Source organism: Heterodontus francisci, chromosome 14, assembly GCF_036365525.1.
Source record: "Heterodontus francisci isolate sHetFra1 chromosome 14, sHetFra1.hap1, whole genome shotgun sequence".
Taxonomy (NCBI): Eukaryota; Metazoa; Chordata; class Chondrichthyes; order Heterodontiformes; family Heterodontidae; genus Heterodontus; species Heterodontus francisci.
Window position 1 is genome coordinate 52,273,638 of NC_090384.1, and position 25,868 is coordinate 52,299,505.

At 42.4% G+C, this 25,868-nt stretch overlaps 1 protein-coding gene and 1 long non-coding RNA gene across 7 annotated transcripts in view; one reads left to right on the forward strand and one right to left on the reverse strand.

Moving 5' to 3' along the window:
- Window positions 1-8,048, forward strand: part of eps8l2 (EPS8 signaling adaptor L2) — a 229,748-nt gene extending 221,700 nt beyond the window's left edge. For all 6 annotated transcript variants that reach the window (XM_068046206.1, XM_068046209.1, XM_068046207.1 and 3 more), the window contains 3 exons: window positions 377-560; window positions 2,908-3,040; window positions 3,889-8,048. In XM_068046206.1, the coding sequence (XP_067902307.1) occupies window positions 377-560; window positions 2,908-3,040; window positions 3,889-3,960 (389 nt within the window). In that variant the 3' untranslated portion in view covers window positions 3,961-8,048. The remainder of the gene's footprint in view (window positions 1-376; window positions 561-2,907; window positions 3,041-3,888) is intronic.
- LOC137377037 (uncharacterized) lies at window positions 391-25,700 on the reverse strand. The gene is made up of 4 exons (XR_010976349.1): window positions 23,983-25,700; window positions 20,519-20,698; window positions 14,912-14,980; window positions 391-714 (listed from the first exon to the last, which is right to left on the reverse strand). It is a non-coding gene; the product is annotated as an uncharacterized lncRNA (long non-coding RNA).
- Window positions 25,701-25,868: the final 168 nt, after the last annotated feature.

The following is a 25,868-nucleotide window of genomic DNA, read 5'->3' on the forward strand; positions in this document are numbered from 1 at the left end:
CAGAAACAGTCAACAGATACAAAAATTCATTGGGTGTGGCCTGTGGGCAACTATAAAGAAACCAATTGATAAACAAACACTGACAGAGCTGCTCCCTTTCCTTGAATTCTTTTGCTGGAGAGAAAAAATGCAGCAGAGAACAGCACTGATTCCCAGCTTGGCCAATATCCTGGTTTTGGTCAGGTTGTGAATACATAAAGAGGCAGATGGAGCAGTAAATTTGCCAGGTGAAGAGAAGTTATTTGCGGGTCACCCCCACCCCTCCAACTACCACCCAAGCTGTATGATAATCATCACTGGTGTATAAAAAACAATTACTGATATAAAAGCAATTTGTTTTTAAAAAGAATTGTTTTGGTTTAATTTTTTAAAATAGATATAATGACCCAAATGGACGAAGTGAATGACGAGCTCCTGCATTTAATAACCACTAACAAAACAAAACCGCCGTCACGCAATTTCCAGGTCCCGAAGCAGGCGCCAATTCAAATACCATTAGGTTATGAATCCAGCTCAGATGCTGTCAGATCCTGGTTGGAGATGAAAGGCTTCAACAAATCGTAAGTAATACCGCATGGGATCGTACATCACATAGAAACATACAAAAAAGACCGACTGATCCTTCGTGACTGTCTCATCCCAGTGCAGTAACTTCCACACACCTTCAGCCCCATCAAGCAAAGCGAGTGTCTGCACCATCCATTTGGTCAACATCTATAAGGAATGAGAGAAGTTTGGAAATCCCATATTGAATCAGTCAGTCAGGTCAACTGAGAGAACAAAATCCAGCTCCTTTTGTGTACTCTTGAAAATCATATTATTGGGTGCTTGAGATTTTTTCTAATGACTACACTGAATATTTCTAGTATAAAACTTTTTTTCTGGGTCTAAAGGACATAGGTTTACTGTGTTTATATGACGTTTCGCTGTCCACTTTTTTAACAGAGGCATCCATCCATTTATTTTCAGCAGGTGGCAGAAGATGCTATACACAAATGTTAAGCATTAATAGTAATTTCTAGTCTCCTGTCTTACAGTTTTTAGACAGAAAATACAAAGACAGGTCAATGTTTTGTTGTAATCAGTTGGAAGCATTTCTTTCAATGACCTTAACTCACTCTTACTCCACCTAAAACTACATAAAAATTAAACTTAAAAGAGTTAAATCAGCATGCCTTCAATCCAGGTAAACCCCCACCTACCTCTGGACTGACACAGGGCTTCAGACAGCGCTTAGGCTGCTAAGTAGCAAGAAACATTCGCAACATACAAGTGCCAGGCAATGACGATCTCCAACAAGAGAGAGCCTAACTATCTCCTCTTGACATTCAACAGCATTACCATCACTGAATCCCCCACTATCAATATCCTGAATGACCAGAACTGAACTGGAGCAGCCACTAGGCGGCACAGTGGTGCAGTGGCTACCACCTCAGCTTCACAGCTCCAGTGACCCGGGCTCAGTTCTGGGTACTGCCTGTGTGCAGTTTGCAAGTTCTCCCTGTGACCATGTGGGTTTCCTCCGGGTGTTCTGGTTTCCTCCCACATGCCAAAGACTTGCAGGTTGATAGGTAAATTGGCCATTGTAAAAAAAAAAATTGCCCCGGTGTAGGTCGGTGGTAGGAGAATTGAGGGAAGGTGGGGATGTGAGAGGGAAAAAATGAGATTAATGTAGGGTTAGTATAAATGGGTGGTTGATGGTCAGTGTGGACTCTTTGGGCCGAAGGGCCTGTTTCGGTGCTGTATCTCTCTATGACTCTAAATACTTTGGCTACAAGAGCAGGTCAGAGACTGGGAATTCTGCAGTGAGTAACTCACCTCCTGACTCCCCAAAGCTTGTCCACCATACAAGGCACAAGTCAGGAGTGTGATGGAATACTCTCCATGTGCCTGCATAAGTGCAGCTCCAACAACACTCAGGAAGCTCAAACACCATCCAGGATAAAGCAGCCTACTTGATTGGCACCTCACCTACCACCTTAAGCATTCACTCCCTCCACCATTGATGCACAGCGGCAGCAGTGTGTACCATATACAAGATGCACTGCAGCAACTCATCAGGCTGCTTTCGACAGCACCTTCCTAACCTGTGACCTCAGCCTCCTAGAAGGACAAGGGCAGCAGACACATGGGAACACCACCAGCTGCAAGTTCTCCTCCAAGTCACATATCATCCTGACTTGGAAATATATCCCCTTTCCTTCACTGTCGCTGGATCAAAATTCTGGAACTCCCTCCCTTATAGCACTGTGGGTGTACCCGCACCAGATGGACTGCAGCAGTTCAAGAAGGCAGCTCTCCATCACTTTCTCAATGGCAACTAGGGATGGGCAACAAATGCTTCCCTTGCCAGCGATACCCACATCCAATGAAAAAGAGCAGGGCCAGATTGGATAGGGAGCCAACTTTGTCTTATGATTGTAGATGTACTATTGGTTGGTTTCAGTTCACAAATTAACACAAAATATTTGGACTTCAATTCCCAATTAAATAAATTAGATCATTTGAAGTTGCATGCACTTGTTTTCTGAAATAGTAACAAATATTTAAATAAAATATTTTTGGCTCAAAAGGCAGAATTATGTTAGGTTCCAAATTGCAGGAAAATGCAGCAAATAAGTTGTCAAAAATCAAAGGGAAAAGAATACTCCCAGACTCTACTCATTCCCAACCCCCAGAAAATAAATTCCATGCCTTCAGTGTTTTTACAATGTAACATGACATAATGAGCCATGATGTGACCTGGCACGTGACAAATGTAACGGCGAGACGTAACGTGAACGAATGTAATGTAATATAACGTAGCCAACATTCTGTCTCTTTTTTTGGCCTTGGTGTGTCTTTCACTGTAAGCCTAGATTTTTCAATTTAAGGGAAGTGTACTTAATTGTGAATTCTTTTTAACAGGACAGTGATTAGTCTGGGCATTCTGACAGGAGTGCAAATATTTTCTCTTAATAAAGAAGAACTGAAGATGGTGTGTGGAGAGGAAGGTGCTCGCGTGTACAGTCTAATCCAAGTACAGAAGGCAGAGCTAGATGTAAGAAACAAATGATGCTTTCCACTAATGCCATTTGTTTTTATATTTCTTGATCCAGCTGACACACAGTAAAAGATATACAAGGCAGAATTTTCATTTGCCTTTCTACCAACTTAGTGGAAGGATTTGAAAAATGGGCTGGGGCCTGCTGCATTGTGCCTTGATTTTGCCTGGGGCATGATTTCTTACATCAGTCCTGCTGGTCCTGGCAGTACCCATGCAAATTCTGGCTAGTGTGTTTAGATGAGGCAAAGATTGCTTCAATTAGAATCTACTTGAACAGTTCAGATAGTTTATATATAGAATAATGGATGCCTAGAAGTAATTTATAGGTTGAGATCTAAATTAAGGGTTTTAGTAATCATGTAATGGATATTTAGTAATGTTACCCAGTCTATAACTCTTTTGAAGGTTTCAGCCACTCACACAAACATCAAGATATTACATGTCCTGATTAATCAGGAAGGAAAGCCCCAGGAGTAGTGTTTCCATCCATAGACTCCGCTGGTGTCCATCTGATTATTACATTTGTTTTCAATCAAAGCAAAAGAACTCCTTTCAACTCTCTTTTGCTCATCAACTGCTCCATGACTAGTTATCGGGAGAGCTGTGTTTGTCTCAAACCGATTACATTCACTCCAATGGTGGAATGACAATTCAGACTGACCTAGAATTGATGGGGACTCATGTGACACTAGAAAGTTTTCTGCTGGCTCAGTGTGCAACATTACCCAAACAGTACTGTATCCTCTCAAGACCAGGCTATACATTTTTACACAGTCATAATTACAGTTAAAAAAGAGATAAGTTGATAACTTTATTCTCCCCTTTTTATATCCAATTTACAGAAGCACCGAGGTGATACAGAGCTTGAAGAAATTATGAAACGAAGACAGGAGAGGATTGACTCCAATAAATAGAATTTCACTGCAGTTTGCTTTGAGCTTGGACAATATAACAGATAAATGAAATATGTATAAATGGGGGGGGGTTAGGTCTCTTTTACTGAATTAATAACTATAGATTGTTTTGTGGATTTTACTCCTGTAGTTTCGAAAGGGATTTTCTATTCAGAACCTGCATGGCTTTCAGTCTTGTAGTTGGCATGTATTAATATGCACACTATCTACATTTGGAAATATATATATATATATATATATATATATATAGCTATAGTAGTGAATGTTTGTGGAGCATTGTTGCCAAAAACCTGAAGCCAAGTGAACACAGTATAAATGGAATTTGCTAAATATTAGTAGAATAGCAAAATGGTAATCCTGCAGCCAGCTCCTGAACCTATACAGATAAGATAGGAAACTGCTATAACCAATATTAATGGACAAATGCTGACTGCAATCATGTAACATTCTTTTGCCTGCTATTTTACTGGAGACAATAAAATAAATGGGCTGACATCTCTGCTAAAATAGAGATGAAATATCATGTAAATGATAAATATTTGTCCAATAATATCGCAAACAGTAATTTCTAGCAATAATGTTATATATAAATTAAGCAGTCATTACTTATTGCTGAACTAATGTGTAAATTCTGCTGTTTAAGACTTACATAAAATGTTAAAGGATAAAACAAGTTTTCTTTTACTTGTACAAATAATAATTGTCCTACCATTCTGGAGTTGTTCTTGATTCTTCCTGTAGCCAACAAGCAGCCACATATTACTGGCATAAGATCACTCCAACAGACACCCATACATTACAAACACAAAGTCTGCTGCTACAGGTACCCACACAATACTGACACAAAGGTCAAAATCCAACAGACACCTATTATTGGCCTGAGGTAAGCATCCAAAAAGTTATAGTACTAACACAGGATCCATAGTCAATGTAACTAACAGGCAGCCTTATAATAATTGACAATGGATTCACATCCAACAGGCAGTCATAAAGAAATTACATAAAGTACATAATCTAAAACGCCCATACAGTTTGACACAAGATCCACAATTAACAAGTACCCATGTAAAACTTCATGGGTTCATTCCAAAAGGCACTCATATCAAACTGAAATTAGATCCACATCCAACAACCACCCATGCAGAAGCTCCTGCCTGGAATGTTGTCATACAGCACTGACTATGGGCTCCTAAACAATAGGCACCAATACAGCATGTAACTCACAAGCAAAGGCCACATAACACTAATAGGAATTAATTCATGGAGAGAGGCATCAGTGCTAGTAAACAGATTTAGCAGTAAAAGAATTAGATCCTAAAATATGTGCTTCAAAAGATTTTAATGTGAATATGTGTATATATAATTCTGAATTAAGATTAACATGCATGGGGACTGTGACTAATTGATTAGAATTAGGATAGAATTGCATCTGTTGGCTAATGTTGGCAAATAATCCAGTATCATTATGCAGAAAGTTTAACCACTTTGTAATCATGCAATTTTTTTGCTTTTCCTTTTATACCTGGGATCCAGGTTTAAATGAATTGCTGTTTGATGGGATATTAAGTGAATGAGTTTTAAAAGTTGCCAATCCGTTCCCATTGGACAAGAGACATTGATACAAATCTGGCTGTAATTTTCCACTCTTAAATTGGTCCCAATCAGAGAGCAATGTTGTCAGAGTTGGAAGTAATATGCAGCTAAGATTGGGTTAGGGCACAATGTTTTGCAGTACTGCAGTGGAAGCTTTGTTCCATTTGTATTCCACAATATTTCTACCCCATTCAGTGTTTGCTGCTGATGCTGGATAACAATGGGACCATTTTCATCCCCAGGTCTGGCATCACTTATCTCGATTATAGCCAAATTCCCCAAAATATTTTTTTTCCAAAGAATCTGTACTCCAGTACCTAATGGAACATAAAAGCAATATTTTTGAGTTTTCCTATTTACCCACTATTGTTTCCTCTCCTGTCTTGAAGGTTTTGCTGGGAAATCATTCCGTACACACACCATTCTGTTCCCTCACCCATATGAGAGTCTAGACATTGAGGCAAGATTCTCAGCCTGAAATTGGATGAGATCAAGACAGAAAATGGCTGTGAGGCCCAACTCATTTCCTGACCAGCATTTCCCTCTCCTCTTCTTCCCTTTAAACTCTGTTTGCACTCTTCAAATGCTGTAGCTGCAGTAATACTGCAAGTATTTTCTCCTTTCCACTGGTGAGCACTGTTTTGGAAGTAGGAATCCTGCCAGGTGCCCGCAGTGCTTATTCGATCAGTCTTGATATAGGGAAATCCAGCTATAATGGAATTTGGCCCTGGAGAGGCCCTGAGTGTGATCCAGTTACACAGTGTCATTGCTGAGCCCAGTATTGTTCACTCCCTATATTGTTACTCACATGCACATGCCGCCCAATTATAGCACAGTAACTGCAACTTCAGTTGAGATCAGTTAACTCATTGCAAAATGGGAAATGAACCTGGGATCTTTTGGTGCAACACCAGGCTTTACCTTTATTGACTGGGGCATGGAGGGGAGCACCACGGACAAAGGGCCTGAGGTTCTGTGATCTTTTTGGGCAAGAGTTGTATAGTTCTGGTATAGGGAAATGTTCTAAATATATTTATTAAATTCCTGTGAAACTGTCTGCTGGCAGAAGATATAATTGTCTCCAAAGTGGTGCATATATGCAAATGACAAGATAATGATGGCCAAAGCTGCAGTTTCCAAAATTCTGTCATTTACACTAGAATTACACCTGACTTAAGCCTGGGAAAAGAGGGATATGTTACCTGCATGACTCAAACCAGGAAGTGCTTGAGTTCACAGAATTGGATTGTCCACAAACTATGTATGAAACATCAACATCAAATGAAACAGATAGAAAAATCTGTTTTCTGGAGATTCTGCCCACACTTCGGTCATGCAGCACTCACCATGGTGTTCACTGTGGCTATTCCATCTGTCTTTATAGTGCAAGCAGAACAGGTACAAGAAAAAAAGTGAATGAGAGGCACACTCGATAAGGCTATAGCAAAGGAGAAGAAAAACAACTTGGTAGGAGGCACCTTTCCACCAAAATCTGCAGATCACACTACTCCCTTGAGAATGTACCAGAAGAGGTCTGCTTAAGGAGACATAGAAGGAATTCTTTGTCCCATTCAAACTGATTTCTAAATATCCTCCTGAGCAAAATACTGAACAAAGAACAGACATATATCACAAAGTGGTTTTACAGTGCATATATATATATTTACAACAAGTGCTTCATTTCACCTCTGCTGTTACTAAATCTATCCTGGTGCTGGGCTGAGGACCAGGGATGCCAGTGGTACTTGGCTGCCCTATGGTATCATGAGCCACTTGAGACTAAGGGCTTCTGAGTCCCATGAGAACTATTTGCCAGATTGTGTCATTACTGCAGTTGCATAGGCAATCTGGTCCTCTGTCCTGACACTAATGCGAGCAAGAACTGGAGATGGCTTGCTAGAAAGATTGCAAGAGACGATGGTATCATGTAGGCTGATTCTAGCTCCCTACTTGTGCAGGAAAGCAAACCTGAAAATATCAGTTAGATCCTGAGAGATGGTACCCCAAAGCTCTTGGTTGCCAATGTTGGGCTGACGGCGGGCGAAAAAAATGGCGGCCCACACGCAAGGGTCGCACACTGCTACGCCACCACGATCTTCAGCCCGGTGGCTCATTATAATATGCAGGGCGGTCGCCATCCCCCCGCCCCCCTGTTTCTGCGCAGGTCCGGTTCAGCCAAATGCAACAGAAAATAAAGTTTGACCTACCCACCCCCAACTACACCAGAAAAGCCCAGATTACCTCTTTTTATCCCAAATGTCTTTTCTGGCAGAGAGAACTTCTGACTTGTCAATGCATGCAAAATGGATTCTATGACCACTGGCCGCAGTTTTCCAGTGGTAACTTATAGAGGAGTGAAAAGAGTCATGCAATAGTTAGACCAACTTGATTTTTCACATCTGGGAATTGAGGTTTTTTTTAAGTAGTGCTGATTTATAGAACATTCCAATCTTTTTATGAAAACACATCTTTGTTGTAAAATGATTAAATAAAATAAAGGAAGTGTCAGAAATTTGTATTTTCTTTTAAACTAATATTTTGTTGGCAGCGAGATAAACAAATGGTCATTAAGTATTTTTGTATTTATGCTGCTGTCCAACCACAATAACAAATCTCAAACTACTGTGCATCTTAAATCTGCAAGTTGATTAAACAGTCAAGGTTCCTGTAAAATACTCTGGGCTGAGTTTTACACTGCCCCAGCGGGTGGGATGGTGGCGTGGGGGCGGCGTAAAATTGAGCGGAAGGCTCTGGGAGGCCTACCCACCCCGCTTCCACCTCCGGCCAAGTTTATGGTGTCAGATGGGGGGTGGGAAACGGCGTGCCTGCCCGAGGCCAGTCAAGGCCCTTAGGTGGCCACTTAACGGCCACTTAAGGGCCCTCGTCCGCCTCCACGGGTATTTTACCCATGGCAGGCGGACGTGCTGGGGACGTGAAAGGCCGCCCAGTGATAGCTGCTGGCCTTTCCGCGCCCTGGGGCGATGGGGGGAGGGGTACCATGGCAATCAGGCACAGGGTGCCCGATTGAGGGCCGCGCCCACCTCCCAATCCACCCCCAGGACCCAAGACACACTCCTCCCACCAAAAGACCACCCTAGCCTCACCAGGGAAGGACTGATCCCCTGGTGAGGCAACCTTAATTTACCTTCCCTCCAGGCTCCTTGGTGTCAGCTGGGCTGCAGTCCAACAGTGGCCACCGCTCCTGGTGGCGCTGCTGGGACTAAGAGTTGCCGGCCTGCTGATTGGCCGGCAGCTCACGGAGGTGGGACCTCCTCCCTCCCATGTCAGGACAATTAAAGCCCAGGGATCCATAAAATACAGGACGGATCCCTGGGCTAGGCGGAAGCGGGTTCCCATCCGCCTAAGGTAAAATTCAGCCCATAATATTGGATATGGAAAGAGTTATGCAGAAAATAATAGATATTTTGGTGCAAGTTAGACAGGAAATAACGGATACATGAGAGTTACCTAGAAAATAATGAATAATTGACAGTGAATTGCATGGGCCCAGAAATTATACCATGGATGCTAGCATCTGACACTTAAAATCGTTGTTTGAAATTACTTTCTATTATTTAACAAAAATGTTCGACCTCTTAAAGTAAATAGAAACAGAAGCCCCATTATATAGCAGATGGGAAATACAAGTAAACAGTTTAACATACATATGCTGCATCAAATGGCTGCAAGAGAGTGACTGCCAGATAGCTGGAGTGGAATTTTCCCTGCGGGCTTCTGGACTCTGCCATCAGGCTCAAATGGGGGTCAAAAGCTCCCACAGGGCTGGATTTTATGGGCTCCGCTGAGGCAAGGTTGGAGGCGGGTGGCCCATAGCAACGTGACAGTGGTGGGGGGGAGGGGTGGGGGGGTGCGAGGGCCCATCACTGCCCTATCGCCAAGCAAACTTGCTGGGAGCAAGATAACCGACGACGGCCATCCCACCCAAAGGCAAAGGCCAATTAAGGCCCTTAAGTAGCCGTTAATGGGGATCTAACCAGCGGCGGGAGGTGGGGGTCTCCGCCACGTGTGGAGGATGTCTTGTAAAATGCGGGCTTGAAGGGGGGGGGGGGGTCCTCCTCTGTGGGCAATCTGTGGCTCACGTAGGGCCCCAGCTGAGAAACAATACACTTCCCAGGACACCCTTCCCCAGGGCTTTACAACCAATCCCCAACCCCCCTCACCAGAGCCTTCCGGACTGGCCCCAGTGACCCCATCTCACCTGAGGTGTGGGGTTCCAGTGCTAGGCCTGGGTCCATGGCCTCTGCAATACTGGCGGTGGCCACCGCTCCCAGTGACGCTGTTAATCCTGCTGAGCTCCCGCACTGTAATGAGCCAACAGCTCTTGGAGGCTGAATCCCGGAAATTAAGGGACTGGGATCCCGGTGCCGGACACTTAACCTTCAAAACACCAGAACATCGCTCAGATGGGGGGCACACAAAGGCCGAGGCAATGCTCCCCCTGCCATTTCGGCCTGGCACCGAGAGCCCCACCTCCTCCACAAAATCCAGTTCATTGTATGGGAAACAGTCACTCACCTGTGATTTTCCCCAAATTGGCCAATTAATGGCCAGAGGGTGGTCTTGCCAACCAATTAAGGATGTGGGCGGGTTCTTGAAGCTGGAGGGCCAATAAGCGACCTCTGGGTTTTAGAGCCTGTGAGCGTGACACCAATCCTGCTCCACATGCACCTGTGTAGGGACAGATCTAGCCCAAGGTAGCATGTGGGACACTGACTGTGGGGGAACGGGGGGCAATAGGTGAAAAATGAGAGTGCTTTGAACAGACGCCCTACTTCCATGTGCCCTTTCACCCCTGTCCCGCCACACTTCTCTGTGAGCAATGAGCTGGAAAGCACTTTGCTACAGATCAGTGGGGTGATGAACGGCCAAGGCTAGGGTATCATGAATCTCTTTAAGGTGGCATTCATAGTGTGCAAGTAAATGTTGGCATGCACTCATTTGATTACCGTGTTTGATGCTCCATGCAGGCCACTTTTGCCATGGATGAAAACATCATTGCAAAGGCCTGTGACATCATGCCACTCATGCTTGAGACAGGCTCCTCCAATCTCTCTGCAAGCGTGCAGTGTGGCTGGAAAGCCTGCCATGAATATCACACATTCTCTGCTGCCGCTCCCGAAATATCCTGTGCGTCAACGGGGTACAGAATCTGTGTCCAGCTGAGCAGAGCTCGGATTGACCTGTACCCTCAAACACAGATTCTCCATTGCTGTCCCTGGCTCCACCATCTGCTCGTGCTCACTTGTGATGTGTGAGTCACTAGGTAAAAACCCAACTATTTTCCTTACCATTTCCACTGAAGTGTGAATATCTGAGCTGGTGTATGGTCCACATAAGTCCTGTGATGGTGCTCCCTCAGAGGGAGTGACATCCTCTGAGGAGTAATCATCGTTGTGGACCATCTCCTGCAGGACGCATGAAGGCCTTGTGGGAGATAAAAGACATGAATGAGTGCTGTTAAGGTAAGAACATTTGATGTTACCATTATGTACATGACCACATTTCACATAGGTTGTGTTGTATGCCATGTGGCCATCTGATATTTAATTCTGTCATGGGTAGCTGGGTGGCCCCCATCTCCATTGGTGTGGCAGCTGAGACTCTACTGATTTCTGAGGCCTCCTCCGCTGTATTTGTTAGCTGTGTGATGGCTGGAGAGCCAGCTCTGGTTCTTTGTCTCTATCTCGTATTCTGTGCTCCCTTCTCCTGTAGGAAGGGCAAGAAGAGATCAATGAGTGAGAGCAATGGCATGTGTTGAAATGACGGATGGAGAGCATTTGTAGAGGGTGACTATGGGGGAGAGAAATGGTGCTACGTAAGAATGAGGGTGAGTGTCAGTGGTGGATTGACAGATAAAGATGGGAGGAAGTGCAGAGACAGAGAGGGATGGGTTTACATGCAAGGTAGGTTGGTGTGAGGAGTGATGTGCTGGAGTAGGCTTGAGAAGGCAAAGTTGGCGGTGGGGGGTGGTGGGTGAGTGGGATGATACACACATCAAGGTGCAAGTGAATGTTGCATTTGTCTCACTTTTCCTCTCCTGCTTATGTCTTTTTACTGCTTCCTATATTCTATCCGTAACTATAGCACCATGTTCCTGCTGCTCCCGTCTTGCATCACCTCCATTCATGCCTTCTTGATTTTTTTTTAATATTCTTTCATGGGTTGAGGGTGTCGCTTGCAGACCAGCATTTGTTGCCCATCCCTAATTGCCCTTGAACTGAATGGTTTGCTAGGCCTTTTCAGAGGGCAGTTAAGAGTCAACCACATTGCTGTGGGTCTGGAGTCACATGTAGGCCAGATCAGGTAAGGACGGAAGATTTCCTTCCGTAAAGGACATTAGTGAACCAGATGGGTTTTTCTTACAACAATCAATGATAGTTTCATGGCACCATTACTGAGACTAGTTTTCAATTCCAGATTTTTATTAATTGATGTCCCCGGCCAACCTCGTCCTCCCATCAATAGTCCTCATAGCCCCCAGCAACATAATTCAGCGAGGGGTCACTGACTGAAGCACAGCCTTTGACCTTCCTGACTCCATTCTGGCACTTCTTTCACGTTAGCACCCAACTGCAAACTCCTATAAATTGCATGTTTGGAGTATTGCTTTAAGTACCGGAGTTGAAATCATGTCATGCAAGTCATCATCACACCTGCTGGCACTAATTGGTTGAGAAACCCAGAAATCATATGTTAATGTAGTGGTTAGGTTAAAAAGCCATTGAGAAACATGCTGCACTGACTTCTGGGTTTCCCACATGCCACCGAACCACATTCCACTCCCAACACATTGCAAACTTAAAACCCAGCCCATTGTAGCTTACTGCATTCTATGTAACATCAAAAGGAGAAAGGTTTCTCTCCAAGACCCTGAAGATGATAATGATGAAGATAGGGGTTGGGGGTTGGGGGTGGGGGGGGGGGGGTAGGGGCGTGGGGGGTGGTGGAAGGACGACTTCCTCACAATATGAAGAGGATGCACAAAAGGGAGAGGATTTGGAACAGGACAGTCAGATGCCATGGAAGGGGGAACATAATTTATAGTTAAGTACTTTTAATTAATAAAAATTGACTCACCAATAAGGTCACTTCACCTCTGCTTGCTCTCCATTCTTACAATGTTCTTTACTGCCAGAATTCAATCTATTTAGTTCATGAGACAGAAGTCTAATTTTCCATTGTCATCATCCAGGTAAGCAAGAAAACTCAGGAATGAACTCTATGTGGTCAAACATTGTTTAGTTTGCACAGAAACATTTATCAAAAGATACCAACAAAAATATTCAGAATCTATTATTTTTACCACCCTGTCTTCTCTTTGTGCCAAATAACCTACTTACTTTGCTCCAAATATATTATTGCTATGAGATGCACCCGGAAGGAGGTGAGGTTGCATGATGCCCAGTTAGAAGAACTTTAAGAGACCTGAGGAAACTCTGGGTCTCAGTGAGGCTACTATTGCAGAGGTATTAGCTTCTGGCATCCTTTCTTTTGCAATGTGAAGGGCTGCAAATACAGAGGAGGAGGTGCCGGAAATCAGTGGAGTATCAGCATGCCAGGCCATTGGAGGTGGGGCCTCCCAGCTGCCTGGTGACAGAATTAAATATCAGACAGCCACATGGCATACAACACGCACTCGTGTGAAATATAGTCATGTACATAAGGATAAAATCAAACTTTCTTCCCATAACGTGTTTTTTATGTCCCATAGGGCTTGTCATGTCTAAAGCTCTCTCATTTGCAGGCATTGGAGGTATTCTTAAGGAGGAAAATTCATTACCATTCTCTCAAGAGACATCAACATCTGTAACCACTCCTTGCAGAACACTGGTGTTGGGCGTACGCTTTGAGTTGCGTGTCACCAGAGACCAAATAGTCCCAACAAGCATTGGATGCCCTGTGAAAATGATCAAAGTACCTATTGCAACTTTGTTAGGTGACACCAGAAGAGCACCAAACAGTTTTTACTGTTATCTGAATACCGCAGGAATCTCCCAGATTGTCACCCTCTCCAGGGTTTTGCTGGTCATGTGAAACTTCCTACAATGTGTCATGAATGACACAAAAGGAGGCCATTCAGCCCATCAAGTTTATGCCAGCTCTCTGCAGAGCAATCCAATCAATCACATGCCCCCACTCTATCCCTGTAGCCCTGCAAGTTTATTTTCTTCAAGTGCCCATCCAAATTCCTTTTGAAATCATTGATAGCCCCTGTTTCCACAACCCTCGTAGGCAGCAAGTTCCAGGTCATTACCACTTGCTATGGAAAAAAAGTTCTTCCTCACATGCATTCCCCCACCCACCCACCCCCCCCCCCCCCCCCCCACCCCGTATCTCTTGTTAAGAAACATTTCTTCACACAGAGGGTGCTAGAAGTATGGAAGTCTGTCCCACAAAAAGCTGCAGATGCTAGCTCATAGTTTATTGGGATGCTTTTAATGAACCTCCATTGTCTCAAGCCATTTGGACAGATGGATCATGGTCAGAAGGGGCAGAGTGCCTCTGTGAAAAATGGCATGTGTGCACTGAAGTAGTTTCTGGGGAAATAATGGTCTGTTGAAAACCCAAATGTCACAGTCATGATTAGGAATTTCTGGCTATTTAGCCACGGAAATATTTTGGTGGAATTCATAGTGAAATGAAAGTTAAATTCAACTCTCAACTTGCCAAATGAACACCTCCCACTTATCCATCATCTCAATTATAGGCATGAAAACTATATCATCTATCTTCACAAGATCTATGCTCACTATTTTGAAGACTGGGCCTCTGTGATCTGGGTCTCTAGAGTTCTCAGCCAAGGGTGATCATTTCTCTCCTTTCCATGGAGGACTTGACACTCTTCCCCTCTTTCATCCCCAGTCCTCATGCCCACTAGTAAACAGTGCTTCTAATAAAAGTCCTTCTAATTCACTAACTACTTCCTTCTGAGCGGCTGTCTCTGTGCTGGTGCTTGTGCAAATATGCGACGACACAGTTGATGAAGGGTCAGCAATTGTGGCTCAGGATATGCCAGTGGATTGCAATCTGGAAATGCCTGGGGTGGGGTGGGGGGGGGTCATTGGAGTAGCCAGCTTCTTCCTACAAGGCACTCTGCCTACAGTGAGACATGGAAGAGCTTGTTTAGCTCTGCAAACAGTGTCAAACCCCTAACCGCTCAAACTGTTTTCTAGCACATCACTCCTCACACCAATTTACCTTGCAGGCAAACCCATCCCTCTCTGTCTATGCACTTCCTTACATTCCCATCTGTCCATCCACTCTTGACACTCACTCTCATCCATATGCAATGTGATGTCTCTCAATCTATGGTAAGCATTTCCCAGTTTTTACTAACCTTCTCGTGATGCCTGACTTTCATTCTTACCATCTTCAACAGCTTCTTCTGCCTGTCTGCCTCTGGAAACTAGGAAAAGATGAGGGATCGCTCTGTTAATTAAGGATGACATTAATGACACAGAATGAGGTGACCTTAGTTCTAAAAATCAAGATGCAGAATCAGTTTGGATGGAGATAAGAAATAGTAAAGGTAGGATGTCACTTGTGGGAATAGTTTATAGACCCCCTAACAGTAACCACACTGTAGGATGGGGTATACAGGAAGAAATAATGGGGGCTTGTGAGAAAGGTATGGTGATAACCATGGGTGATTTTCATCTCCAGGTAGATTGGACAAAACAGATTGGCAAAGGTAGCCTGGAAGATGAGTTCAAGGAGTGTTTTCAGGACAGTTTCTTAGAGCAGCATGTTCTAGAGCCAACCAGAAAGAAGACTACTCTAGATCTGGTACAATGCAATGAGATAGGATTAATTAAAGACCTCAAGGTGAAGGCATCCATAGGTAGCAGTGATCATAATATGATTGAATTTCGTATTCAGCTTGAGGGTGAGAAAAGTGGATCTAAAACTAGTGTTTTAAACTTAAATAAGGATAATTATGAGGGTTTGAAGACTGAGCTGGCTAAAGCAAAATGGGAGATTAGGTTAAGGGATAGGGCAGTAGAGATGCAGTGGCAGACATTTAAGGAGATCTTTCATTACACTCAGCAAAGATGCATTCCAGTGAGAAAAAAAGACTCTAGGGGAAAGAGGCACCATCCGTGGCTAACTAAAGAAGTTAAAGATAGTATCAAATTGAAAGAAAAAGCAGACAATTCAGCAAAGAGTTGTGGCAGATCAGAAGGTTGGACAGAATATAAAAAACAGCAAAGAATGACTGAAAGAATAATGAGAGAGAAATTAGAGTATGAGAGAAAGCTAGCTAGAAATATAAAAATGGATAGTAAGAGCTTTTACAGGTATTTAAAAAGGAAAAGAGTAAGTAAAGTGAGTGTTGGTCCTCTAGTGAGTAAGAATGGGGAGTTAATAATGGAAAATAAGGAAATGGTGAAGGAATTGAACAGATTTTTTGCAACTGTCTTCACTGTAGAGGATACAAATAACATCCCAGAAATAATTGTGAATCAAGAGTTGAAAGGGAGGGAGGAACTTAAACCAATTACCATCACCAGGGAAAGGGTACTGAGAAAATTATGATAACTAAAAGGTGATAAGGCCCCAGGTCCTGATGGACTTTACCCTAGGATCTTCAAAGAAGTGGATGCATTGGTTTTAATTTTCCAAAATTCCCTAGATTCTGGAAAGGTCCCATCAGATTAGAAAAGAGCGAATGTAATGCTGCTGTTCAAGAAAGGAGGAAGACAGAAAGCAGGAAACTAAAGGCCAGTTAGCTTAACATCTATCATAGGGAAAATGCTGGAATCTATTATTAATGAGGTTATATCAGGTCATTTAGAAAACCTCAATGCAATCAGGCAGAACCAACATGGTTTTGTGATGCCTACCCAAAGCCAGCAGTGACCTCTTTTACATATGTACTTACATATGAAAGGGAAATCGTGTTTGACTAATTTATTAGAGTTCTTTGAGGATGTAACAAGCAACGTGGATAAAGGGGACCCTGTGGATGTGGTGTACTTGGATTTCCAGAAGGCATTTGACAAGGTGCCGCATCAAAGGCTATTAAACAAAATAAGAGCCCATGGCACAGGGGGTGACATATTAGCATGGATAGAGGATTGGTTAATGAACAGGAAACAGAGAGTAGGCATAAATGGGTCATTTTCGGGTTGGCAAGCTGTAACAAACGGAGTGCCAGAGGGATCAGTGTTGGGGTCTCAACTGTTTACAATCTATAAAAATGACTTGGATGAAGGGACACAATGTATGGTTGCTAAATTTGCTGATGACACAAAGACAGGTAGGAGAGTAAGTTGTGAAGACGACATAAGGAGCCTGCAAAGGGATATAGATTGGTTAAGTGAGTGGGCAAAGGTTTGGCAGATGGAGAATAATGTGGGAAAGTGTGAATTTGTCCACTTTGGCCGGATGGAGAGAGAAATGGAGAGAGTTTTCAGAATTCTGAGATGCAGAGGGATCTGGGTGTCCTAGTATATGAAGCAGAAAAAGTTAGTGTGCCAGTGCAGCAAGCGATTAAGAAGGCAAATGCAATGTTGTTGTTTATTGCAAGGTGAATGGAATATAAAAGTAGAGATTTTTTGCTACAGTTGTACAGGGCATTGATGACACTACATCTAGAGTATTGTGTACAGTTTTGGTCTTCTTACTTAAGAAAGGATATAATTACATTGGAAGCAGTTCTGAGAAGGTTCACTTGACTGCTTCCTGGGATGAGAGGGTTATCTTAAGAGGAAAGGTTGGACAGGTTGGGTCTGTATTCATTGGAGTTTAGAAGGATGAGAGGTGAAAGGACTTGACAGGGTAGATGTTGAAAGAATGTTTCCCCTTGTGGGAAGACTAAAACTAGGGGGCACAGTTTAAAAATAAGGGGGTCTCCCATTTAAGACAGAGATGAAGAGAAATTTTGTCTCTCAGAGGGTCGTGAGTCTGTGGAACTCTCTATTCTGGACAGTGGTGGAGGCAGGATAATTAAATGTTGTTAAGGCAGAGGTAGACAGACAAACAAGGAATCAAAGGGTATTGGGGGTAGGCAGGAAGGTGAAGTTGTGTCCACAAACAGATCCACCATGATCTTATGGAATGGTGGAGCAGGCTCCAGGGGCCAAATGGACTACTCCTGCTCCTAGTTTGTATGTACATATGATTTTGTATGATTTCCAGTGGTGGTGGTCTTCCTATTGCTGCATTTCTCTAGCAATGATTAAAAAGCAGCTTTTTTGTGGGAAAAGAAGACAATGTTAACAGCATGTGAGTGGTATGGATATTTTCCCCATACACACACATCATAAAGATGAGAGCTGAAGGGGTATTGTCCTTTAAATTAAGTATCCTTGATGACTAATAGGCTATGTGCATTAACAGGGTCGTTATCACGCACACTGGAAGTGTGATGAAACAATCACGGACTCACTCTGAAGAGTTATGAAAAACTTTGTCTTTAAAAAAAATGAACTTTTATTTTTAAAAGTGAACAATGGTCCAAAATGTCCGTTAAAGAAAAGGGGATTGGCATTTTGTGTATTCAAATTGTCTGACAAAGAACAAAGAACAAAGAACAGTACAGCACAGGAACAGGCCATTCGGCCCTCCAAGCCTGCGCCGAGCTTGATGCCTGCCAAAACTAACACCTTCTGCACTTCCGGGGCCCATATCCCTCTATTCCCATCCTATTCATGTATTTGTCAAGATGTCTCTTAAACGTCATTATCGTACCTGCTTCCATCACCTCCCCTGGCAGCAAGTTCCAGGCACTCACCACCCTCTGTGTAAAAAAACTTGCCTCGCACATCCCCTCTAAACTTTGCCCCTCTCACCTTAAACCTATGTCCCCTAGTAACTGAAAAAAAGGACAAATCTTCAAAGCCAATAGGTGTTAATGGAACCTATCTTACACCTATCCTAAAATCATTCCAGAATTGAACGTCTTCTTCTGAAACAAAGGAGGTGTGAAGTAGCCATGTCCTGGGCCATTGTGCAATCACCATCGTGAAGAGATGAGAATGTCTCCCACCAGGAGGTGACAGATGACATAGTTTTACCTTAAAAAAACAGCCAGAGAGATACTTTGCCAGGGGAGAAGCAACTTGTAACAACTGGTGTTCCAGCAAGCCAAAAAACACATGCCCTGCTGAAAAAAATCCAACATTTACATTACACAGCAGTGACAGCTAGAAGTAACCCATCATCTTCAACAGAACCTTCGATCAAGACAGAAATCTACAATCATCTGTGTCCATCTAGAACTTGATTCTCAAGAGAATTCAACAGGTTTATCATAACCTTTCCCCCCACTGAAAACAACCTTCCTTTTCCCCTTCTCTATCTGTCTCTTCTTTTGTGTGTATGTGCGTGGGCGTGTGTGAGTGAATGCGTGAGCGAATGCGATTGCAACAATTTCAAGATAAGGCGTATTGATCAATAAACAATTGACTTTCTGTTTTTAAAACCTACAAGAAAACCTGTCGCTGTCTGGTTATTTGAAAAATAAAACCCCAAGGTGCTAAACTCTAATACAAATACACTTGCTGCAGTCAAGTGGGGAGTTAAACAGTGGGACTCCCCCATGTCACACCACGTGGCCATAACAGTCGTTTATTGTCAGAGGTTTCCCTTTGCATAAGTGAGTTCCCCTCACACTCAAATACTGAGACAGCAAGAGTAGAATAGTCAACAAAGTGAGTCAGGTCCCTATCCTGGTACAGGATATGAACTGGCAATAGGGTCTTGACTTATCTTAACCATCCTTACCTTAACCATCATTCAACTTCTTTCTGTACTGTGTGGCAGTTCTTGAGTGATGAATATTGCACTGATTGCCTCCCTACAAACAGCCTAAAACTTTCATTAGACTTCCTGCCCAAACGTCAATCCCTTCTGGCCTGACTTCAACCTGCAATACATTGTTGGATGCATTGCAGAATCTGGAAGCCTTTCCTGCTGCTGACACCCAACCCAACCTCAACCAAAGCTGTTGCTTCTTGAGACATTCTTGGACTTGTGCTTCCTGTTGCTCAATATATGAAGTCCTCTTTTCGCTGACTTCCACTAATGGTAAACCAATACGGAATGTTATTTGTTGATTAATACTGCTGCAAAGACAAGCTTGGACCTGTTATATATATATGACAGGAATGAGACACAGCGTCCTTGCTTCTAGATTTATTAGATGAAAGTATACTTGCAGACAACACATTGGTGATGCAAAGATTGTGGGAGTCCTCACATTAGTTACTAAGCTCGCTCACAGGGTGATTCATCCCCAGATCGTCCCGAACTTCCGTAACAATGGTTTCAGCTAAAAGGCCATTATATCATGCCCTGAATTCTGTGATCCTTACCCTTGGTTTAAACTAACTTATACCAGCTCAGCATCCCAATAACTTGTCGATTTCTATAGTATCAGTGGGTTAATGTTTCATGGATTTATTCCTCTACTCTTTGGGTGGCCTTAAGACAGTGTTATGAACAGATAGGTTTTTTTTTCTCAGAACAAATTTCTCTGCTTTCCAACCACCTGTCCATAAATAGATCAATGATTGAATTTCTTTCCCTCCCTTATACCATAATAATAAATGACCGCAGCAACAACACGGTTGTTGAAGTTAAAACAAAGAAGTAGGGTTTATTAACACACTCTTAAACTTGGGAAGGCGTTTAATTTCGCCATGCATGCTTACAAACATACAGGGTAAAGGAAAAGGCATAAAAAGGCAAGGACATTTACTAAATAGAACTATAAATTACCATGAATTTCAGTTAAAACTAGTGTCCGTCAAAATTATCCAAAAGAGTCCAAAAATTGGAGATCAACGATTAGAAATGCTGAATAGGGGAGGAGCTGTTGGAAATATCTCTTCTCTTACAAATTTCTTCTTCTGGCACTCTCAGATATAAATGGAGGCAGCTTAATTGCTGAAGTAACCTTCTTTTAGATGGAGAGGAAACTGGTAGAAATCAGACTTGCCTGCTGTTTTTGCAGCTTGTCTTTTTAATTTTTCTTGTTGAATTTTTCAGAGTGGAGCTTCTTTTTAATTTTTCTTGTTGAAAAGGTCTTAGAGAGAAGTCAATGCAGCTTGAAGGCAGTTCTGCTTCTTGCAGGGAGGTCTCAGGGGGAAGTGTGCAGCCGCAGGCAGCTGGGCCAAACCTGCGGAAAAAGCAGCTGTGGATTGAAAACAGGCTGGACCCTCTAACTTACAGTTTTAAGTCCAGGCAGGTTGGATAGGGGTTTCCTGGAAAAGCTGCACCACATGATCTTCCTCCTCCATTTTAACAATTGGAACATAGAAGTAAAAAACTTAAACATGATGTCCAAAAATGGCGGTTGACATTAATACTCCTCTGCACAAAACACAATTTACAGTGGGTTCTCATCTATTCGTGACAACAGTAATACAGATAAGCTTATTTACCAGGATGTTGAAGCTACACAAATTACAGGCAACTATCCTTTCAACTCTAGCTGGACCAGACATAGAGGCCTTAAATATCTGAACCGATTTTTGTACATTTTTGCAGCATATTATTTATTGCAAGCAGATTCTGGCAAAGTTGTTTGCTTGTCACAAAATGAAATCTTTAACATAAAATTGATTCTTTAACATGTCCTTCTGACTAGCATTCCTGACAAGATTACCACTTCAAACCCACCTGCGTTGATAATGTAGGCCCTGGGGGGAAAACATTGGTAGGTTAGCAAGGAGTTCCACGGGAGGTGCTCGTCCTGCTCTCTTGTATGATTGCCTTTAAGAGTGAAGATACAATGAGATGGACTTTCCTCTGATTAATGGTTCATGGTAGAGCATGTTATATGATTTGCTTTAAGATTGATGTCTCTTTAATATGCTAATGAACCAAGTACCAAGGAGCCAGAGTCACTCTGCAACTGTAATACCTAGAGGCAAGTTATGTAAATAGTTAGCTCTGTACTGTACATACTAGGTTAGCTGTAAATAAACCTGTTTGAGATCTTCAACCAACTGGCATCCACACATTTCATACATGTTGCATCAGACAACATAAAATAACTCATTACATGGTGGCAGCTGTGGTAAGAAGATAAAGTCTGAAGTTTCTCCCTCTCTGCATTCAGTTTCTGTTGCGCTGCCTTCAGCCTGCTAACATACTCTGTTGCTTTTCTCAAGATGACCACTTATGAGGCCTTGTCATTCTTGGAGTATTCCGGCACCTCATCTTGAAGAGCCAACAGACAATGCTTCAACTCATTCCTCCTCTGCCTCTTCAGGACATTCCATGTCCTCCGCCTCACATTGTGTGTCCTCCACCTCTCCTCATCCCACCGCTGCCATCATATAATGAGTTCTTTTATGTTGTCTGATACAACATAATTGAGATGCGTGGAGTCCAGTTGGTTGAAGATCTCTATTTACAGCTAATTTAGTATGTACAGTACAGAGCTAACTATTTACAGAACTTGCCTCTAGGTGTTACAGTTGCAGAGTGACTCTGGCTCTGAGTCACGTGACTGTGTCCTGGTACTTGGCTCATTCGAATACTAAGATCTTAAAGGCACATCACTCTTAAAGGCAATCATATAATATGCTCTACTATTAACCATGAATCGGAGGAAGTTCTATCTCATTGTATCTTGTTTATGCAAAGTTAGTGGCTGGGTGAGAGAAGCTCCAAGGAAATTCATGGTCATTATTTTCAGAAACCTAGAATAAAATCAGTAACTACAAGAAACCTTTGTCCCCTGAATTCAGACAGTCCTCTGCAATATTCTGCCAAGCATTTTCCAATAATGGTGCTCAGAAGATACCTTTGTCCCCTGAATTCAAACAGTATTCTGCAATATTCTGCCAAGTGTTTTCCAATAATTGTGCTCAGATCAAAGGTTTGTTCAAGGTGTTGGTCGATTAACTTCACAAAATTCATATGAAGATACTTTCTCTCTGATATGTTTGCTGATGCTAAACCACCAGATGGATAATTTTGGTATTTTGATATCCATCTATTAAAAACCTTGTTCCTGAGGGGACAGGATCCTGTGAAAGAGCACCATCGTTAATTTTCTTTCCAGTTGTGCACTTCCAAAGGGAACTGCCTCTTCAAGGCCACAATTCTGCATGACACCAATAAAATCAGTGAAGACCTCTGTCGGATAGTGTATAATATAATAGAAAAAATGGCTTAACAATACAGAAGTTAGTATTAATATTAATATTATTAGAATGTATTCTGTGTGATAAAGGCTACCCCTTCATTTAGATTAGGTTTTTAGGTTTCTGCATCGGGATGGTAATTAAGCGGGAGGTGCCAGGTGAATGCAATTTAATGGCTAGAAAGGTAAGAGTTGTTATGTGGGTCTGGGTTGAGCTGTTCTTATTTTCTATACACATGTATGGTCTCGACCTGGGAATTGAGGGAACAATTGTCACGGAGTTGTAATTATTTTTCTCCTCGGATTAAAAAAGTGTATGTGCCTTTAAGACTCTGTTAAAAACAGGTTTTTGTGGTTTACGATAAACATGTTGAATCTTCTTTGAAGGACAGTTTCTTTGAAAGGTTCAGGCCTGGTTATTTGTAGTCTTGAACATGTTGAGGTGTTGTAGATTTCTGGTGGTTAAGATTTCAGACTGGAGGTGGCAGTCACTTTCAGTTCTCTGCTGCACCAAGATGAAGTGTAGAATTAGCAGCAGGGCTTCTTCTTCTTCTTCTTGTTTAGGCTAGATCTTTCCACAGCCCCTGGCTGGACTGACTTCCGTGAGGTTGCTGTGATCTGTCCCTCTCTCTTCAGAGGTTTATCTGTCAAGGTCAAAATCCATCAAATTAGAGTTTCTGTTAGTTGACACATGGCCTTCTCCCCTGGTGTGATTACACAATGGACCAGGATGTGGAATCCATGGCTATCTATTAATGTCTGGATGAGTATCATTCTGTTATAATGTGTCTGCTTCACACCTTCTTTGTCTCAGAAGAAATCCATTCAATTCAGGTATGTCTCTTGATCATTTCAGGATGGGTGTAGTCGACACATCTTAGTCTGGAATATATCTTTTGTCCTTTCAAGACAGTGAGACTGTTTTTGAATATACAGGCTAGGTCATCTGACCTTAGGTGGCCATCTTGCAGCACATTGTCTAATTTTTAAAGGAGAAGTCAATTTTAAAGAGTTTACATTGAATAAAGTGTGTATCTTAAAAGTTAGGAATTTCATTTTTCTTTACTGGGTACGACAGGACAATGAAGGAACGGTGATATCGTTCCAAGTCAGAATGGTGTGTGACTTGGAGCTAATCAGCTGCTAAAACTCTCATCCATGCTTTCGTCATCTCCAGGCTCAAATATTACAATGCCTGGCCAGCCTCCTATCCTCCACCCTCCATAACTGAGCTCATCCAAAACATGACTACCCATATCATCACTTGTACCAAGTCCCATTCACTCATCGTCCTTGTGCTCACTTACCAAATTGACTCCAGATTTCCAAATGCTTCCAATAGTCTCATCCTTATATTCAAATCCTTCTAAGGCCTTGCTCCTTCCTAGTTCTGTAACTTCCTCAAGCCGTGTAAGAACCTCTTTAAAACCTATATCTTCAACAAAGCAGTTAATCACTTTTTGTAATATCTCCTTGACTTGGTGCCTATTTTTGTGTGATTATGCTTCTGTGAAGCATCTTGAGATGTTTGCTACATTAAAGGTGGCATATAAATGCAAATTGTTGCTGAGTCAAATTCACTCCAACCAGCACAGAGACTGACAAATCCTCTCCTTCTCTAACTACGCTAATTGAAGCAGCTTTTCAGAAATTAAGTAATTATGTTATGTTTTGGAACAAAGTATTCACTGAAATTTTGCAACACAGTTTCTTAATTATTTCCCTGACTTTGGGACTCACGTGAAAGCTTTATAAATATGATCTGCTTTGACAAAACTGGCAATTTGTAAATCACTATCCTTTTTCTCAAACTATATCATGGTTGTAAACTGTGAAAATCTTCTCGTGCTGAGTTTGGGGATGGATGGCTGAATTTAAAACTTTCCGGTGTGTTGAATTTAGACACATTAAGAAATTCTGTTTTCTTTGGCAGCTGCTTGGCTTTGGTTTACTCCATGATACCTTATCATATGACTTGGCTTATAGACAGATTTATCGACAAGAAATGCAGCAGCATTTGATACCTGCAACACACTCAACAACAACTTCTGTTTATATAGCGCCTTTAATACAATAAAACATCCCATGGCGCTTCCCAGAGGCACTATAAAACAAGATATGACACCGAAACCACAGAAGGTGATATTACGGAAGATGACTAAAAGCTTGGTAAAAGAGGTAGGTTTTAAGGAGCGTCACAAAGGAGGAAAGTGAGGCGCAAAAGCAGAGAGGTTTAAGGAGGGAATTCCAAAGTTTAGGGTCCAGGCTGCTGAAAGTACAGCTGCCAATGGTAGCGTGAATAAAATTGGGGATGTTCAAGAGGCCAGAATTAGGGGAGCAGAGAGATTTTGGAAATTTGTAGGTCTGAAAAAGATTGCAGAGATAGGGAGCCAATGTAGGTGAGCGAGCATATAGGTGATGGGTGAACAGGACCTGGTGCAAGTTAAGACATGGGCAGCAGAGGTTTGAATGACCTTATGTTTATATAGGGCAGAAAAACAAAAGGGAAGGTCTGTGACAAGGTGAGATTAAATGACTAAAATAAAAGCAAAATACTGCAAATGCTGGAAATTTGAAATAAAAACAGAAAGTGCTGGAAATACTCAGCAGGTCTGGCAACATCTGTGCAGAGAGAAACAGAGTTAATGTTTCAGGTCAGTGATCTTTCTTTTTTTATTTTATATCAGAGATTAAATAACAGAATGTTTCATGGCGCAAGGCCAAAGGGTAATGGGACAAGTAAAGAAATAAACTTTAGAGGAGGTATGAATGGCAGAACTCTGTTATTCTATCCACCACTCTATCACAGACCTTCCTTTTGTTCTTCTATCCTGCCTCGCTTTCACCTGCTTAAGCTTTATTGCATTTTTAATTTTTCCCAATTCTGATAAAAGATCACTGACCTAAAAAGTTAACTCAATTTCTCTCTCTCCTCCGATGCTGCCTAAGCTGCTGAGGGTTTCCAGAATTTTCTGTTCCTATTTCACATTTCCAGCACCCTCAGTATTTTGCTTTCATCTTATTCTGGCTGTTGATGAAGAGGCTAATCTCATTGGCTGAACCAGAGTCCTTGTTTACGTAATTGGCTAGCTGATACAGCAAGGAGCTGTGATTGGCGCAATCTCTAGTGACTCTGTTTGGATACACTGCTACAACTATTGATGTTGATTGGAGGAGCTTGCAGCAGCATTTC